Source organism: Oryzias melastigma, linkage group LG12 (assembly GCF_002922805.2).
Source record: "Oryzias melastigma strain HK-1 linkage group LG12, ASM292280v2, whole genome shotgun sequence".
Classification (NCBI taxonomy): domain Eukaryota; kingdom Metazoa; phylum Chordata; class Actinopteri; order Beloniformes; family Adrianichthyidae; genus Oryzias; species Oryzias melastigma.
Genome location: NC_050523.1, coordinates 15,486,483 through 15,503,726, shown reverse-complemented (window position 1 = coordinate 15,503,726; position 17,244 = coordinate 15,486,483). Strand labels below are relative to the sequence as shown.

The 17,244-nt window shown below is 41.4% G+C and overlaps 2 protein-coding genes across 2 annotated transcripts in view; both read left to right on the top strand.

The window, feature by feature from the left end:
• The window catches only part of atp2a2b (ATPase sarcoplasmic/endoplasmic reticulum Ca2+ transporting 2b), a 23,231-nt gene extending 22,216 nt beyond the window's left edge, over positions 1-1,015 (top strand). The window contains exon 24 of the mRNA XM_024299190.2: positions 278-1,015. The gene's annotated coding sequence lies outside the window, so the exon portion shown is untranslated. The remainder of the gene's footprint in view (positions 1-277) is intronic.
• Positions 1,016-1,950: 935 nt separating this feature from the next.
• The window catches only part of bcr (BCR activator of RhoGEF and GTPase), an 84,431-nt gene continuing 69,137 nt past the window's right edge, over positions 1,951-17,244 (top strand). The window contains exon 1 of the mRNA XM_024299160.2: positions 1,951-4,339. Coding sequence (XP_024154928.1) covers positions 2,761-4,339 — 1,579 coding nt within the window. The 5' untranslated portion in view covers positions 1,951-2,760. The remainder of the gene's footprint in view (positions 4,340-17,244) is intronic.

Here is a 17,244-nt window from a genome sequence, read left to right as displayed (position 1 = left end):
TGCAACAGAACAGAAAGTAACCAGAAAAAGTTATTATTTTTTTTATTTTTTTACTTCGATGTCCCTTTAGGGGCTCCATACTCTAGTACCATAAAGTAGTTTTTTTTTCCATGTAGTTGGTTGTGCTGCTGTTCCACCTTAAGCCACCATTGATACTTTGCTGATCTTTCCACCTCTGACACTTGCTTACATTCACCAAATTACTTTCATAGTTTAGAGAAATGACTGTTTTTTGTTTGCCAAACTGATTTTATCCCTCTTTTTTATTTTTTTGTAGGTTGGCTTTCATGATTCTTTTTTTAATCAGAGCGCTCTCTTCCATCCAGCATGAACTTCCTCCACTTCCTTGCTGACCAGCAGTACGTATCAATACACAAGAACAGACGAACATGCAGGGGTGTAATAAAAACGTCACAACACACGTTTGACTGCACACGTATCTGTGTGCAAACCATTTTTTGTCTGCAGCAAAGTTCATCCCTTTCCCCCTCAAATCAGTCCCCTCCTGCATGAAAGAACTGACTCCATCATAGTTTATCACATCTTTAAAACTTGGTGGAATAATCTTAAGTGTACAAAACATTCATGCATGCCTCTCAGCTGTATGTAGGCTTTACAATTTCTATTTATAGAACCAATGTATAGTACTCTAATAAGGTTTTAAGATGGCTATATTCAATAAATCATATCACTTTTTATTGTAATGATTTTGCACAAATGTTGGAGAAACGACTCGAGCTGATCTCGAAACACTATCGTTGGTAAATTTGCAATACAAAAGGTTGTTTTCTTACCGCCTCGGCATTCCAGTTCTTTTTACGTTACTTTGAAACTGCTGTGAAACTGTGATTTTTCTTGTGAGGGGACCTGTAACGTCTTCTCTGTGACATTTTATTTTTCTTCAAACAATATCGCCCATCTGTAAAGAAGCTGTCCATATTTATGAAAAGACTGATAATGGTTCAACAAGCATTACTGAGGTTGTGGTTTCAGGTAAATAAAATATTATATTATTTGATCTGTGTCTGTTTTCATTCATGTTAATAAGAACATGAGGCTCTGGAGCCACATGCAGCTCCTTCATCCCTCCATTGTGGCTTCTTAGCTGTGCAGAAGATTGCGAATAATTTTAATAAGGAATTATAGTTAAATTTTTTTAAAATAAGTTTTGTCATTTGTATTTTGAATTTTAGCATGTCAGAATTGATGAGTGAGCGGTTTATTATTAGAATAAGCTTAAAACATAGATTTATTTGAAAATTGAATGTTATGTTTAAACTGTGCCCCAATAAACCCAATGGTAAAAGAACTATGAAGGATAATGGAAAACACCATATAGGACTTTGCTTTTGTGGATTTTCTATTTAAATAAAACAGCTGTATTATTTTGATACTATGTAAAAGTTAATTATGCTGTTGTCAAATTAAAAATTGCTATATTAAGCAATTTATAACAATTTAATCTTTATTAAAGATGCAATAATAGGTTAAATTTTAATAATTAAATTATTTGACTGTCAAAAACTTGGTAGCCAGTGTGGGTGTTAGTCATAAAAATAAACTGGACTAAATGGCCCTCTTGGGGTTAAAAGTTGCAGAATTAAAAGTTACTTTTTAGAATTTAGTTTCACTTTTTAAAGTGAAATTTGAGCATTTGCAGATTTTTAAATGTGTCCACTAGGTGGCAGCATTGAGTTAAAAATGTCAACAGCTCCTTCGCAGAAAAACACCTGCTTTTGAAATGTAGTCCATTTTTTAATGACAATATTAATATTAATTAATATAATTATTAAGAGAATAGTTTTTACTATTATTTAAAAAATATTGACAATATTTCGGGTTTAATATGAATAATATGCAAGTCCACAAAAAGCTTTTATTTTCTAAAACCGAGGTTAATTTGAAACTTTTGGCCGCCTTGTCAAAATAAAAGGCGCAGTAGAGCCTCCGCGGTCTGTCTCTTTAACCAGCGGATTCTGTCACCCCGTGGTCCCTCCCATTCGCTCAACCTCTCCAGTGCTACTGGTCTGAGATGGGAATGCAGCAGCATCTCGGACTGAGACGCGGGATGAGTGTGTGGAGAAACATTCGAGACGCCACGATGCCGTTTAACCGCTTTGGATATAACATTTCAAAATAAAACCCAGGCATTTGCCGCCGCCTGAAAGCGTCCCGACAGGAGCCGATGCTGTCGCCTTTCTTGTCCCTCTGCTTTTTTATGCGCTTTTCTCCAGAGCTGCTGGTTACAAAGGCGCTCGCTCCGGAGGGATTTACACACAGATGATACGACAGGAGTGAATGGAATAACTACCGCATTAAGGAAGAAAAAAACAGAACACAACCGAGGATGCTTTGAGTAAAACCGAGCAGGATTGAAGGATTTCTCCCGAGGAAACGGACCACTCGTGTCCTCCACTGAAGGCTGTCATTGTTCGGAAGATTTTTTTTAAACCAAATTTGCTCTGAAAGTAGCTTTTTGAAATAATGCACGAGGAGGAGGAAGTGGATAGTGGCTTTTTGTCCCCTTTCCCGTCTCGTGCAGTCTCCGCGGCTCCTGGTCCGAGTGGGATGTTCTGCTGCGGCTGCGCAGTCCACGACAAGTGTCTGCAGTCGGCCCGCGCGCTCCTCACAAGCCTCCTGTAAACCGTCGATAAACTCGACGTGTTCGTCGCCTCGTGATTCATTGGGGGTCAAAGTGAACACCTGACGTCACCTTTTAACTCCTCTTCAGGGTAGGACACTGAAAATTGAAGGCACACTATGGTGGAACCTGTAGGGTTCATTGAGGCATGGAAGGCCCAGTTCCCAGAGTCGGAGCCCCCAAAGATGGAGCTGAGGTCGGTGGGGGGCATTGAGCAGGAGTTGGAAAAGTGCAAAGCCTCCATCAGACGGCTGGAGCAGGAAGTGAATAAGGAGCGTTTCCGCATGATCTACCTGCAGACCCTTTTGGCCAAAGAGAGGAAGAGCTACGACAAACAGCGTTGGGGATTCAGGAAGACCCCACTGAATGAAGGGGTGGACCCTGAAGCAACACAGGGGGCAGAATCTCAGTCCCAGCAACCTCATGTCCAAGAGACGGGGGGTGTTGGAGGGTATGCTAGTGTGAGTGTTGGGGATAGGAGTCGTTTTCAGCCTCTTGGAGACGGAAGGTCCAAGCCCAGACCACCACCAGCCAGGAAATCGGCGTCTCACGGAGACGGCCTGGAGGCGGCCTTTGACATCCCACCACAGGCTGAATCCACGTCCTGCGAACACCTTGACGGCCTCTCGCCGTCCAAGCAGAGAGTATCAATGTCACCACGCAGGCCCACCTTACCACCCCCAGATAAAGACTTGCCCTCTGACCCGAAGGACAAGCTCGGGATGGGACTTGGCGTGGCAGCTCTTCGGTCCAACTTTGAGAGGATCAAACGGGCCAACTCTCACTCTGCCGGGGATGTCTCCAAGGGTCAGGAGAAGCACCTGCCACCACCACCGCCGCCACCACCATTTTACACCAACATGGAGTTCCACCACGAGAGGGGTTTGGTTCGGGTCAATGACCGGGAGGTGTCTGAGAAGATCAGCTCCCTGGGCAGTCAGGCTATGCAAATAGAGCGGAAGAGATCCCTACACTCGCTTCCTGGTAATTTGGCCACAGTGGCAGGTGACCTTAGACCCAGACCGGTGTACAGAGGACGATCCACTGAGAGCACATGTGGGTACGACGCAGAATATGAAGATGGAGAACCCAATCAGCGACATTCCGGAAGGGCCAACGGTGGTAAACCTCCACCTCCTTGGCAGCCCTCAGACTTTCAGGCCTACTCTAGTGTGTATGTCGGAGGGGTAATGATGGGTGAAGGTGGTAGTGGTGACGGAAGAGGGGGTGGTGGGGTCACAATGAGAGACCATGGGGGAGGGGACGACCACCTCCTGACCTGGCCGCGCCGCTCCTACTCTCCAGGAAGCTTTGAGGACGCAGGAGGAGGTGGTGGCTACACGCCGGATTGCAGCTCCAACGAGAACCTGACGTCCAGTGAGGAGGACTTCTCCTCCGGCCAGTCCAGCCACATCTCACCCAGCCCCACCACGGCCTTCCGGCGCCCCTTGAGGGAGAAGAGCCGCTCTCCGTCCCAGAATTCCCAGAACTCTCAGCACTCCTTTGACAGCAGCAGCCCGCCGACGCCACAGTCACAGAAACGTCACCACCGGCAGCATGGAGGACATGTCGTCATGTCTGAGGCCACCATTGTAAGCGTTCGCAAGACTGGTCAAATATGGCCACCTGCTGCTCATCATGACCTCATGACTCACGGGAGAACATCCCATGACAACAGTTTCCATGGAGATCACCTCGGTGAGTTAATTCCCATCTTATACATACATTGTTGGGTTTATAGCCTCCTTGGAAACAGGCATGAAGGACAGGAATGTGCTGGTTCTTGTTGGCTTCTTTGCTTTCATATAGTTTTCCTACTTTCTTATAGCAGTGGAGGAGCTGACAGTTCAAATGATTAATGACTGGAGTAGGATGGTGTGTTCACTCAAACAGGCAAGACTGTATGTCCTTCGGACAGCCTTAGATGGCCGACAGCCCAAAGATCTCCCTCTGCTTGTTCCTGGAATGTCAGCTGGGCAGATGAATGCGGTCTGTCTGGATCCACACTTGGAAGTCTTCTGTAGTCGATGTTGAATCAAAGTATTTTTGCTTTACCTAAAATGCTGTTGGTATCAACTACCGTCCGCACTTCAAGATGATGATTTTCTTTTGTTCTATAGAAACTATTGTTTTCTCTTCACGTCGGTAAGCCATATTTCAGAACTCAGAAGACAGTGGTGATGTCACAAAAAGCACATGAGAAAGTCTGATTGCCCAGTAACTCCAGAAGACATGTCAGGTCATGACAGCTTGAAGCAAACAAACACGAGCACATCCTTTAGGTTAGATGTCATCCCTGCGAATGATTGAATGTTTGCAGCTTTTTGGACCCTGTTTGATCATTCCGACAGCGGGGTGCTGGCATCAAAGAGTCCTGCAGAGGATGAGGAGGAGGTGGTGTTACTGCAAAGTAAAAGTACAAACAGTTATCAACTCTAATGACATAAAGGTACTTTACAATCTTTTTAGTCCTTACAGTATGGATTTTCGCCTGTGATTCATTTACGTGAAAAGACCCTCTTAGATTCACGATAATGCATTTGCAGAGATTTAAAGATGCAGTCTGTGTTTATGTCCATCTGGCAAAGGCTTCCAGAGGGAAAAACATCTAAGAATAGTGCACATTTTAGAGGAATACAGAACCTTGATTGTTGTTTTTTGTTTTTAATAGTTTGTCCTCATCAAACAGCATTCTACTTCTATGTTCGGGAGGATGACGCCACTGTCTGGCCTCTTTGTTTTAATGTTTTCCACAACAATCAGTGCTGTGGGAAGTTTGGTGAGCTGGAAGGGCAAGAATGGCGACGGAGGTTGGAGGCAGTGATGCCTTTAGTAGGATAATCTGTAATATGAGAATGAGAAGTATGTTTTTGGAGACACCCTGCAGAGTTTGTTGTGGGGGTTAAGTTGATGCCAGACAGACACAATGTTGCCTACAAGGTGAACAATCACACCATGATCTGGGGGAAATACTAAAAAATAATCAACTAAGAGTGAACAATTAAAAGAAATCAAAGGTGCTGTTATTGGACGGGCGGTTGATGATGCTAATAAAGAGTGGGACAGTGCTGTGAGGAAGACTGGGGGAAGCAGAGTGCAAGGCAAAGCTGTCGTTTCTCGCTTCACTGGTCAGGGATGCGGGGGCTGGAAGAAGCACAGATGGGAAGAACTCTCCCATTGTGCAACACAAACACACAAAGACACACACTTGATGTTCACTCTCATACCTTACAGCCTGCCCTGGTTGGTCGGTGGGCTCCTGTTCCCTCTCGTGGTTTTTGTGATGTGTTTCGTTTGAAAACAGGTTCGCAATTGGATTTTTTTAATTTGAAAAAATGGAGCACATATGATTATAAAGAAATATTTTCAGGAAAAAAAAACGCTAACTATACTAGACTGAGCCAGCGGAAGCTTTGGCAGTTGTACATCCAACATTTACTTATTTATGCTTCATGTTCCCGACGAGTCGCTTTGACATCACCATGACTCAAATTTTTAAAGTTCCTACGAATCAAAGGGAAAAAAACATCCTTTTAAACAAACACAACCATTTACTTTGAGTTGGCCATCACACAATGTATACTTAAAGATGACTTCAAACCCAGCAAAATCCAACAACCAACCCACACATACAGCATGAGGCCAGTGAAATGTGTCATGGCGAGCTCTCCATATGCCCCCTCCATTCATTTGTTTGAAAGGAAATCTGTCTCCAAACGAGGGAATACCTGTGGCTTTGTGCCTGTGACGACAGGGGTGCCGAAGCAGGGCAGGCGTGAGAACGCTTCAGTGTCTGCATTGTGCAATAGCTGCAAACGCTGACTCCGTGTCCTGTCTGCAGCTGTGCAGCTGAGCCAGTGCAGACCTCATGCTGTTTTTCACCAGACTTTATGATCCCAGGGAGTCTACAGAAATATGTCTGTGCGTGGAAATGCTCGGACACTTAAGTGTACTGTTTAATTCCAATTTTTTTGGTTAACATATTTGTTTTACACATTTATTCTTCTCCAGATGCAGCTTTTATTGTTAAAATGTTTATTAGTAACCCCAGAACGTTGACATTTTTCTACTCCAAATATAGATGTTCTTACTTTAGTTTATAAATTAGTTTAGTTTGTGCATTTTGTATGCACAATTTATAATTTTGTGCACACACATTTGCATTTTGTCATTAAAATGCTAACTTATGTACACAAAATGCTCATAAAATGCTTTTTCATGGCCTCAAATTAGCATTTTATAGCTACAAGTTTTGTGTTATTTAGCATTTTGTGAACACAAGTTATAATTTGTGCACACATGTTAGCACTTTGTTTTAAAATGCTAACATGTGCATCCAAAATGCTAAAAAATATTTTCATGGCCGCAAATCAGCATTTTATTTGCTTTTTGTGCATACAAGTTATAATTTTTGTGCACACGTTAGTATTTTGTCCTTAAAATGCTAACTGGTGCACGTAACATGCTAATAAAATGCATTTTCGTTGCAACAAATTTGCATTTTTTCTTTGCATTTTATCTGCATATGTTAGCATTTTGGATGCACAATTAGCATTTTGCCATTAAAATGCTAACTTAGGAGTGCAAAATGCTAGTAAATTATTTTTCCGTGGCCGCAAATATGCATTTTATTAGCATTTTGTGCAGATAAGTTAGCAATTTGTACGCACAAGTTAGCATTTTGCAGTTAAAATGCTAACCTATGAGCAAGAATTGCTAATTAAATGTTTTTTCGTGGCCACAAATTAGCATTTCATTTGCATTTTCTTCAGATAACTTAGCATTTTGTATTCACAAGTTAGCATTTTGCCATTAAAAGGCTAACTTCTCCACACAAAAGGCTAATTTGTGCACATAAAATGCTGATTTGGAGGAACAATTTTTTTAATATTTTTTTTTATGTCATGTCCAGTGCTCCATACAAGTTTTTGAATAAATGCCCTCTCCCCTAAAATCAGCACCGCTTAGTTATCATTTATTTTTTTGCAAAATTAGGAGCTCGTCTTATAAAATAACTTGCTTACTGATTGGTTGAGATGTTTTAAGCAAGGAAAGCATTTATGAAGGATTTGTAATTGATAACTTTATTCAAAAAAAGGGCATTTCTAACTAAAGTTTTTGCATTTTTGTCCTAAGGAACCTAGAAAAAGACAATAACTGATGTCTTAGCTCTCCTAAAGTAGCTACAAAATATTTTTTAAAAAATCACTTATGGCCTTGAGAGAAGTAAAAATTAGGAGTACATTTTTCTACTTATCAGAGGGAAGACAGATTTCATACCAAAACAATTCCATGTAAAGGTTGTGTGTTATTATTTTCATTTACTGCTCTCATATTCGCACTGTCATTTGGGATCAACTTGCAGAACTATACAGTAGAACTTGGGTTTTGAATCACTAGTTTGCGTCATTTCCTGGGACAAGAATCCATGCAGCTTGATGGTAAAATGGTGTGAGAGCTTGAGGGAAAGGCGTGAAATTCATTTGTTTTTCACTGAGGCATGTGTGGGAAGACCGAAGAGGAAACAAAAAGGTTAGATGAGAAAAGACTTGGGCATATTAAATCAAATTATGCCATCAGTGTTATTTACTGTGTGTTTCTGGGTATTCATTGTAATTGAATTTGTTGCTTTGCATCAGGATGTGAAAAACACTGGTTTGCTCCATGGGAGCCGACCGAATTGCTTGTGTTTCGCCGCCTGTTGTGCGGTGCAGGGCGAAGCTGCACAGGAGCTCTGGTGGAGAGGATGGAGGTTGTATTCGTCTCCCGTGCTGTGCTGATGTGTGTGTGTGTGTGTGCACAGCAACCCTACAAGTCAACATTTCCACATAAGTCCTAGTAGAGGAAGTTGACCAAAGACGAAAAAAGGAGTATTTTACAGTAACAATGACCCCCTTTTCACTCAGGCCTGACCGACTACAGCTCTTAAAAAGGGGCCGTTTCCCTGTTTGCAGTTGAGTGAACTTGGCAGGGAAAGCCGGCGCACAGTAGTTACGGGCTCAAAGTCAGGTCTGAGTGGTGGAAAGAGGGGAGAGAAGGACCGGGGGAGGAGAAGAGGGGGAGAGAGGGAAAGCGGATCGGGCTTTCTTGCCAGCTGGTGCTCAGCTCGGCTTGTGAAAGCGTTGATACAACCTGCTTTTAGCTGTTACAGTACAGGCTGAAAACCATTGCTTTTGTTGAGATTATATGACAGCAAAACTGGTTTTCCAGCAAAAAAAAGAACAAATTCGTGTTTTCTTAAACACAGTTATTGCTTTCCAATCACAGGTTGTATTCCTGTAGTTGTTCATCAAGGCATTTTATTAAAAAATGAATAATTTAATAAAAATAAAACAGCATTTCTAACCCAGTTTTAATCATTACGATCTAATTTAAAAGTGTTTTCAGTCGTCTTTTCATTTACGATTATGAAGTTTTTATCCAAAATCATAAAACCTGCATAACTTTCTAAGACCATTTTCTGGAGAATAGCAGTAGTTCATCAAAATTTCACCTCTGAGTTTTGGGGCGGGACTGTTGGTGTGGAGTAAGTTGCCCTCATTTCCCATCATCCCTTTGTTTACGCTCTCTCCTGCCAGTTTATAGCCCCTCATAACCCCAAACTAGCATTATAGGTGCAACAAAAATGTTGAGAGATTTTGAGCCAGATATCAGCTCAGATGAGGAAAACAAAGACGCACATGGATCTAGTCGTCTACAAATGGATGAATCCGAATTGAATGGAGCTGTGGACATTTTTTTCTGCTCCTGATTCACAACAATTTGAATAAAGAAAAGCACAGAAATGCAATTTTAATCCTACTTTTTTAATATATGTCCTCCACAATGAGAAAAATGCCCTCTGATGTTATAAACATCAAAAACATAATTTTCATTGAAGGGGGTTTGTCACATAAATCTTGAAAGGCCAAATTCTTTAAAAAAAAAGTTTAAAGTTATCAATGTATTTATTTGATAAGTGGCTACATTATACATTTTCTTTTTTTGGTCTCAATCTAGATTTAAGAATGTAGCCTGATTGCAAAACTTAGCATAAAGCAGCAGTTTTAGCCTTGTTCTGTATGGAAACCAATGACTGTATATGAGAACTGGACTGAGAGACTTCAAATCAGGAAGTAGCTGTTTTTTGATGACATCTGGCTCCAACATGGTGGTCTCCTTTTAAAAAAAATGGCAACTGAATTGACTTCATTTAGTTGGAGCCAGAAGTAAGTAATTTCTATGGGTGACGTCACACTCACTCGGTCCGATTCTCTTATACAGTCGATAGTAGACATTGATGGAGTGACCACAGAAATGAACTAAAAATCCCGTCTGGTAAGTTTGCATAAGTTCTACCTATACTGGTTTAAACACGACAAGTCCAGTGTCTTTGCAGAGCAACTTTTTTCTGCCAGTAAGGTTGGTGCGGCGTTGCTGGGCGGTCAGTGGACAGTCGGGTGGAGCAATTCCAGTGAATCTCCGCTGAGAGTCAGACGGCCTGGCTCGGTTTGTGCGGTTGGACCAGTTTCAGTTTGAGACTTGGCCACAGGCCTCTGTGAACATGTGTCTCCACTGCAGAGATTGCCTGATAAGTAAGCTGTGTTGGGGGTGGGAGGGGTGAGCTTTAGACATTTGAGTTGACCCCTCAGGTGGAGGTGAGGCTGAAGAAAAACTGGAGGATTGCAATGAGGGGAAAAAAACATGCACATAGCACAGTTGAGGCCGTGCTGCTTTTCTTTTTTCCTTGTGTGTTTTTGTCCTTTGCCAAGCATGGAGCCACAACCTTTCCTCTGGTTACCAGTGAAGCGTGCTAAGAACCAGAGGCAAGGAGTCTGGAAAATCCCTGAGCATAAAATCTGGTGACTTTTTCTTCTCTTTTTGTCACAGCAGCTGCAGTCTCTTGGCTCTCTTTTGTCGTGTCATTCGCAGAAGTTTTCCATATATGTCGTCCATTATCAGAAAAATGCCACAAGATTGTACTAAAAACAACGTTTTGGTTGGAGTGGGTCTTAAAAATATATTATGAGAAAACTCCTACGTTTAATAAAATAGAATAGGTCAATAGCACATCAGCATTTAGAAATATTCCTAATAGATTGGAGATGAGTGGGTATGGAGGGGATCTGTCACCCTGTTGAGTTGGTCTGCATGGAGTCAAGTTTTAAAATTCACGAGGAGCTTCTGTTGAAGTGTGAGGTGACGATAACTTTTTCAGCCTGACCGCGATCCCATCACATAACACTTTGGCCTTCGTTGCCCCGGGCGCTCACAGTGCCACCTGAAAGTGGCTGTGGCGAGGGCCATCACGCTGAGCTGACACACTGACACAGTATTCAACCCCGCCTGAGCCTGCATTTTCCCACTGTGGGAAGGAGATAAAGACTGATACGGAGAGGAGATATTATCCTATCAAATGCGGGGCGGCTTTCTTTATGACCTGAACCATATTGGGCTATTTTTTTGAGTGTGGGGAAAAAAGGGATTTCTTGCTTAGTGCCACAATCTGCTGACCTGTGTGATTCACCCCCATGTGACACTGAGCATTTATTATAGGAGAAAAATGTTTAAAAAAATACAGACAAAATCTATTCTAAGTAGATTTTCAATCTTCCTTTCTTTTTAATAAAATTTTCCCAAATATTTTAAACTTTCCGTCTAGCTTTGAACAGACTAACCTGCGCAGATTGAGTCCAGTTTGTTCTAGTGAACAAAAGACTTTTGTCTGATTTCTTAACCCTCATGCTCTCTTATGGGGTCCAGATGACCTCACTCTTATATTGGTGTGTAATCCCTCCACTACAGTGGACAGGATTTTATGTCTGCCAAGGACACCAGTAAAGATAAAAAGTCCTTGTAAGAAAAAAAAAGTTGAGCTCGCTGTCTTGTGGGGTCCAGATGACCCCACTTATAATGTAAACATGTCTTGGATAGCACCTCACACTTTGGCTAACTTCGCTACTCAGCTAGTGATGCTCAGTCGCTAGCTTTGCTGTTCAGTTAGCAGTGTTCAGCTGCTAACTTCACCACTTCACCGCTGCTGAAGCAGTTCTCTCCGCTAACATCGCCACTCGGCTAGCAAAGATCAGTCACTTACTTCGCTGCAACTTCTCTGCTCAGCTAGCGTTGCCAGGCGCTAACTATACCACTAGCTTTTCTGCTCAGCTAGCGGTACTCAGCTGCTAACTTCGCTTCTCAGCTAGTGGTCCTTAGCCGCTAACTTCGCCACTCAGTTAGCAGTGCTCAGTTGCCAATTTCACCGCTCAGCTAGCAGTGCTCAGGTGGTAACTTCACACTCAGCTAGCATTTCTCGCCGCTAACATTGCCACATAGCTAGCAGTGTTCAGTCCTTAGCTTCGACACTCAGCTAGCGGTGCTCAGCCAATAGCTTTGCCGCTAGCTTCACTGCTTAGCTAGCGACACTCAGCCGCTAACTTTGCCGTTAGCTTTGCTGCTCAGCTAGTTTAAATCAGCTGCTAGCCTTGACCTTTGGAGTAGTGCAACCCCGCCCCCTCCCTTCCCCATTGCTGAAAGCTCTCTGTTTACACACCCCCAATTTAACATTAGTGGTGCAACAAAAATGGTGAGAAACATTGGAGAAATCGAGCTGTAAAGTTTGGAGCCAGATGCCCGCACAGACGGGGAAAACAACTGAGTCGTCTACAAGTGGATGCATTAGAATGGAGTGTAGCAGGGAGCTCCTGGCTAGCTTAAAATCAGTCTTTTTGCTTCTCCTTTAAACCGCTGTCTTTTTAACCCCCTCCCTGTAAAAAGTTGTCCTTTGCCTCTCCGACTCGCCTGGTCTCTTCAGAAAGGCTTCACTCAGACAGCTGCTTTTGCTTTTGGTTGCTTGGAGCCAATTAGAGGTGCATCACTTTTTTCCGTCTTTGTGTCAGTGGGATTCCTGCCAAAACAACAAAAAAAAATCGGGGGGGGGGGCTGAGCAAGACTGGAGTGGACCCCCCTCCTCTCTGTAGTTGTCAAAGAGAGCTTTACCTAACCGATCCTTATAAAAAGAACACAATCAATGCCAACTGTCAGCAGCAGGCGTCCTTGCTTCAGAGCAGTAAAGACTGTCCGCTCTGTTCCCATGAGCCCGCTCTGCTGATTCTATCAAAATTCCAGCCTTTCTTTTTTTTTTCTCGTCTGTTTCTTTACATCTCTTTGAAGGTGCTTCTGTCTTTACTTGTCTTGCAGCTTCAGTTGCGTGAACAGACTGTTAATTCAGAAAATAGCTTTAATTGTTTAATGGAGTTAAGCACAGCTTATCCTCCTGCATTAGCAAAGGGTTCAAGTCGTGGAGGTTTTCGGAACGTTGTCCGTCCTCCTTAAATGTCGTTAAATCCCGATGGCCTTTGTCCGGACATAGAGAACCATACTTGGAAAAGAATCAGGTCCACAAATTAGAAACTTCTCATTTTGGGTTAAAGTGACTCCCCAATTCACTTAGCAAAAAGTTGTTTTTTTTCCCCGTATATTTAAGTATAAGTATTTCAAGTATACTATAGGTCATATACTAAAATACGGAACATTTTAAGTTTACAAAATATCAATAGTAAGGACACTTCAAGCATACTACCTCACTTTTGGTATACTTATAGTACACTTACTACTTTTTGCAAGGGCTTTAGAAGTACTTTGTTGATCTTTTGTGCTTTAGCTTATTAAATACATATATTTAAATATATATTAAGTGGAGCTACAGCAGAAGTAAAAGGGTGGAAACAAAAGAGGAGTTTCAGATCTGTTTCCTTACTGTTGGAGGAGGTGATGAAGATCTACAGCCTGCTCCTGAGGAGCACAGGTCGTTAGGCATCCTAATCCATAAAGCTCTACTCTGTTTTTTTTTCTCACATAATTTACCCTCTTTACTTTCCTCGCTAGCTTTTCCTCACTTTGGTTCATTTTTTCCTCCACATCAGTTTTTCCCTCTTGTTTGAGAAAGAAATTTTGACAAATAAGAAAGCTAATGTTTCTATAATACTGCAGAATAGGTTTAAGGATTAAGGATTTAGATTTTAGATTCAAGAGTTTGACAAAGATCATAACATTTTCTTCAATTAAAGTAAGTTATCAGACTTTTAGACTGATGCTAAAGTCACAAATAGAACTGAGCGATGGGGAGATATTGGAAGAATCTTCAAGATTTCATGCAATCGCCTGATTTTTTATTTTTTTTAAATCGTTCGCGTGGTCAAAAAAACTGATTTAAAACTTGCGAAGGGACATATGAACACGGGTATATAGTCTTTTCATTGGAAGTGGTCACTCATGGAGCACTTCCAAGCTTGGTGTGAATGCAGCATTAATTAAATTCCTTAACTCCAATCATCATTGGAACCATGTGAAAAATATTTCCAGTGGTATTTTTAAAGGGTAGCCAAACAGGGAAGTTGGAGGCTGACTCCACCCACAGCCGAAATTTGAAAATCCAGTCAGAGAGGTGGGGCTGGGGAAGAGGACTGTTATCATTACTGGAGCTGCAGATCATGACATGGGACCTGAATGGTTTGACAAATCACAAAATTCAAATGTAGGGGCTGTACATAGACAGTTTTTGACTATATTTTCAAAAATAAAATAAGTTTATTTTAATTTGTCAAAAATTTGGCAATGACCAGCAGACAGCACTTTTAAAGCCCCATTTACAGAGGTCAACAGCCAAAAAAAGAGTTGATTTAGGTTTTGGTGACCCTTTAATGATACATTTTACTGCAACACTTTACTAACAAAATTTACTAACAGAGCATTGCATAATGACGCAGATACCCTTTTTTCATCGACAGAATTAGTTGAAAATACGTTCATTGAAATTAAGCGAGTAGCTCTGGTATTAAAGGGTCAACTAAAATGTTGATCTGGACTCAACCAAGCTTAGAAGTATATTGTCTTCTTTCGGACTCTATATGGATGGGATCGGCTTTCTCCACAAGTTGGTTACTTGTTCTTACAAGATTAGACAACAATTAAAGCTTTAAAAAAAGGAACAGAAATATGGCAGAAAAAAATCATTAGTTACATATGTTGCATAAAGTAGAATGCCTTTAAGCATCCATGTTTAAAAGCTGCTGGACTCGGGATGCTACATCTTGAGGAAAAGCTTCTAAAGAGTTTGATCACACACTTATTAAATGCCTAACAACACTGGAGGAAAAAAAGAATCAACAGATTACAAAGAGAAGTTCCATTCTGCCTCCTCTGTCTGCCTTTCGTTGTTGGGTGTTTGTTTGGCTGCAGAGGGAATGGGCTGACTTTTGGCTCCAGGGGAGGATCAGATTTCATGTTGTGATCTCCCTCTCCCTCCCTCTCCCTCCATCTTTTCCCTCAATGCCCTTCGGTAACATCCCTCCTTCTGTGAAATCTCTTTTATGTCACTTAATATCCCTTTCTCTATCCCCCTGACCATTCCTCCATCTCTGGCTGCCTGCCTCAGTCAGTGCTGTTCAGCCCCGGAGCGCACCGCTTAGTACAAAGGAGGATTTTTAAGCCCAATTTGACCATGATGGATGGGTTGAGTTTGTGGAATTTTTTGTCTTGCCAGAGAAAGATCTCCATAAATGTTAGACAAATATTAGTTTTGTGCCTTTTATGACAAGTAAACATGATAATAAACTAGTTGATTTTTAATGACTGATCTTGGCAAACAAGCTATAATTAGCATTAAAGTTTGGAGTCAGGATGTTTTAAAGACCTGTTAGCTCATCGTTGGAGTTCTTCTCTGGTTAAATAGCCAAAAAAAAAACAAAAAAAAAACATTTTTTTCTTGGCTATATTCCCCCCTATACCTGCTAAAACATTTGGTTTTAGCAACCCCGCCCCCATTTCCCATCATCCCTTTGCTTCCCACTTGCAGCCCCTGAAAACCCCAGCCTAATATTACCAGCGAGAAGTATTGGAGCTATCAGGCCGTACAGTTTGTTGTATTTTCCATGTCACAAATACTCTTTTTTTTTTTTCCAAATGCATTTTTTCATCTGCTCTTGATTCACATTGATGTGAATAAGGACATTTTTATCTTAATTTTCTTTATATATGTCCTCCATCATCAGAAAAATACCACAAGAACATGTTAAAACACCATTTTCATTGGAGTGGATCTTTAAGTTCTACAGTCATACCAAGTGCAAAAGGCTTTTCCCAGTTCAAACATCCACACTGTACCATTTCTGAATATCCCTCCATACCTAAAAAGCACTTAGACAACTCTGTATACAAGTAAATGTTGCAGGTCAAGTCTGATTTATGTGTTTACGTCTTTCCCTGACATTTTTCATGAGCTGCAGCCTCGCTCTTTGTTCCTCCCACAGTGCTCAGGTTTTACTCATCATCCCGTGTCATTGACACTGAAGCTTCCGCTCATTTGGCCCACTTTACAGGCCTATAAAAGGCTGAATGTGCTGTGGGCGTCGTGGCTGCCATTAGCCTGGAATGACATCTGGAAAAGCGTTGCATCTTCACAAAAGAAACTGAAGATTTCCTTACAGGATTAGATTGGGCGCATGTTTGCTTTAGAGACCCACTCTAATGAAAATGGGGATTTTTTTAGTGTTTTTCTCATAATGGAGGACAAATGTAAAGAAAATTGAGCCTGTTTGAGTATTTTTTATTCCAATCATGGAGAAATAGGAGCAGATGAAAAAATGCAGTTAAAAGAAGGTTGTATTTGTGACGTAGAAGATATGTTGGGTGGACCTTAAGCTCCCTGCTCTGAGCTCTCACCATCGAGGTTGCTCCACACCAACAGTCCCATCCACATGTCAGACACAAATTTCTGATGAACTCCTGCCGCTCTGCAGAAACTATGTCCTAAGAAACAACACATGTTTTTGCTCTAAAAATGGTAATATCATAATTAAGATACCACTGAAAACGCTTTTATAATAAAGAAAAAATTACCAGAGTGGGACATTAAGACTGTTTAATTTAATAAAATATTGTCTTTTTTAAAGTAGAAACATTTTAATAATTTTTAGATCCCAGTGTTGTACATTCAAAAGGAAAGCCTTCTCCGTGCAGAGCCGGTGACTCTTGAACTGTTTTGATGCCGCAGTCGGTCTTCCTCACCTCACTTTGTTCTCTGCCATCTATTATTGATGCCCAAGCCCACTTCTCGCAGACACTCATGACAAAAGGGGTTTCCTGTTACCCTTTCCCCACCCAAGGGTTAACCTGCTTTGTCTATTTTAATAAAATCTATTGTATAATTATGCTGTGTGTGTACACACAAATATGACTCTTACTTTTCTAAAGAAACCCTTGAAAACAAATTTTATGAGTCAATGACTTATTGATACATTTTCTGCAAGTTATTGGATTTTTTGTGTCTACAATTATTATAAATGCAATATATACTTCGTTGCAATATTTTTAGATCAATTCATAGTTAAAAGTGCTTTGTGTCATTTTATGAAACAGTTGTAGTCAGATTTCTGCCTCCGAAGAGAATAAAACCCCCTCAAACATCCACACACATTTCCTAGTTCAATGTATTCCATTGAGGTTCAACATGTATTACACAAACACAATATGAAGGTGTTTGCTATGCAAACAGGATATCCGCTTTTCACGTACCGCCTCTTGGGTTTTCAGAGAAACTGTAGGACGACTTCACTGTCTGGAAAATC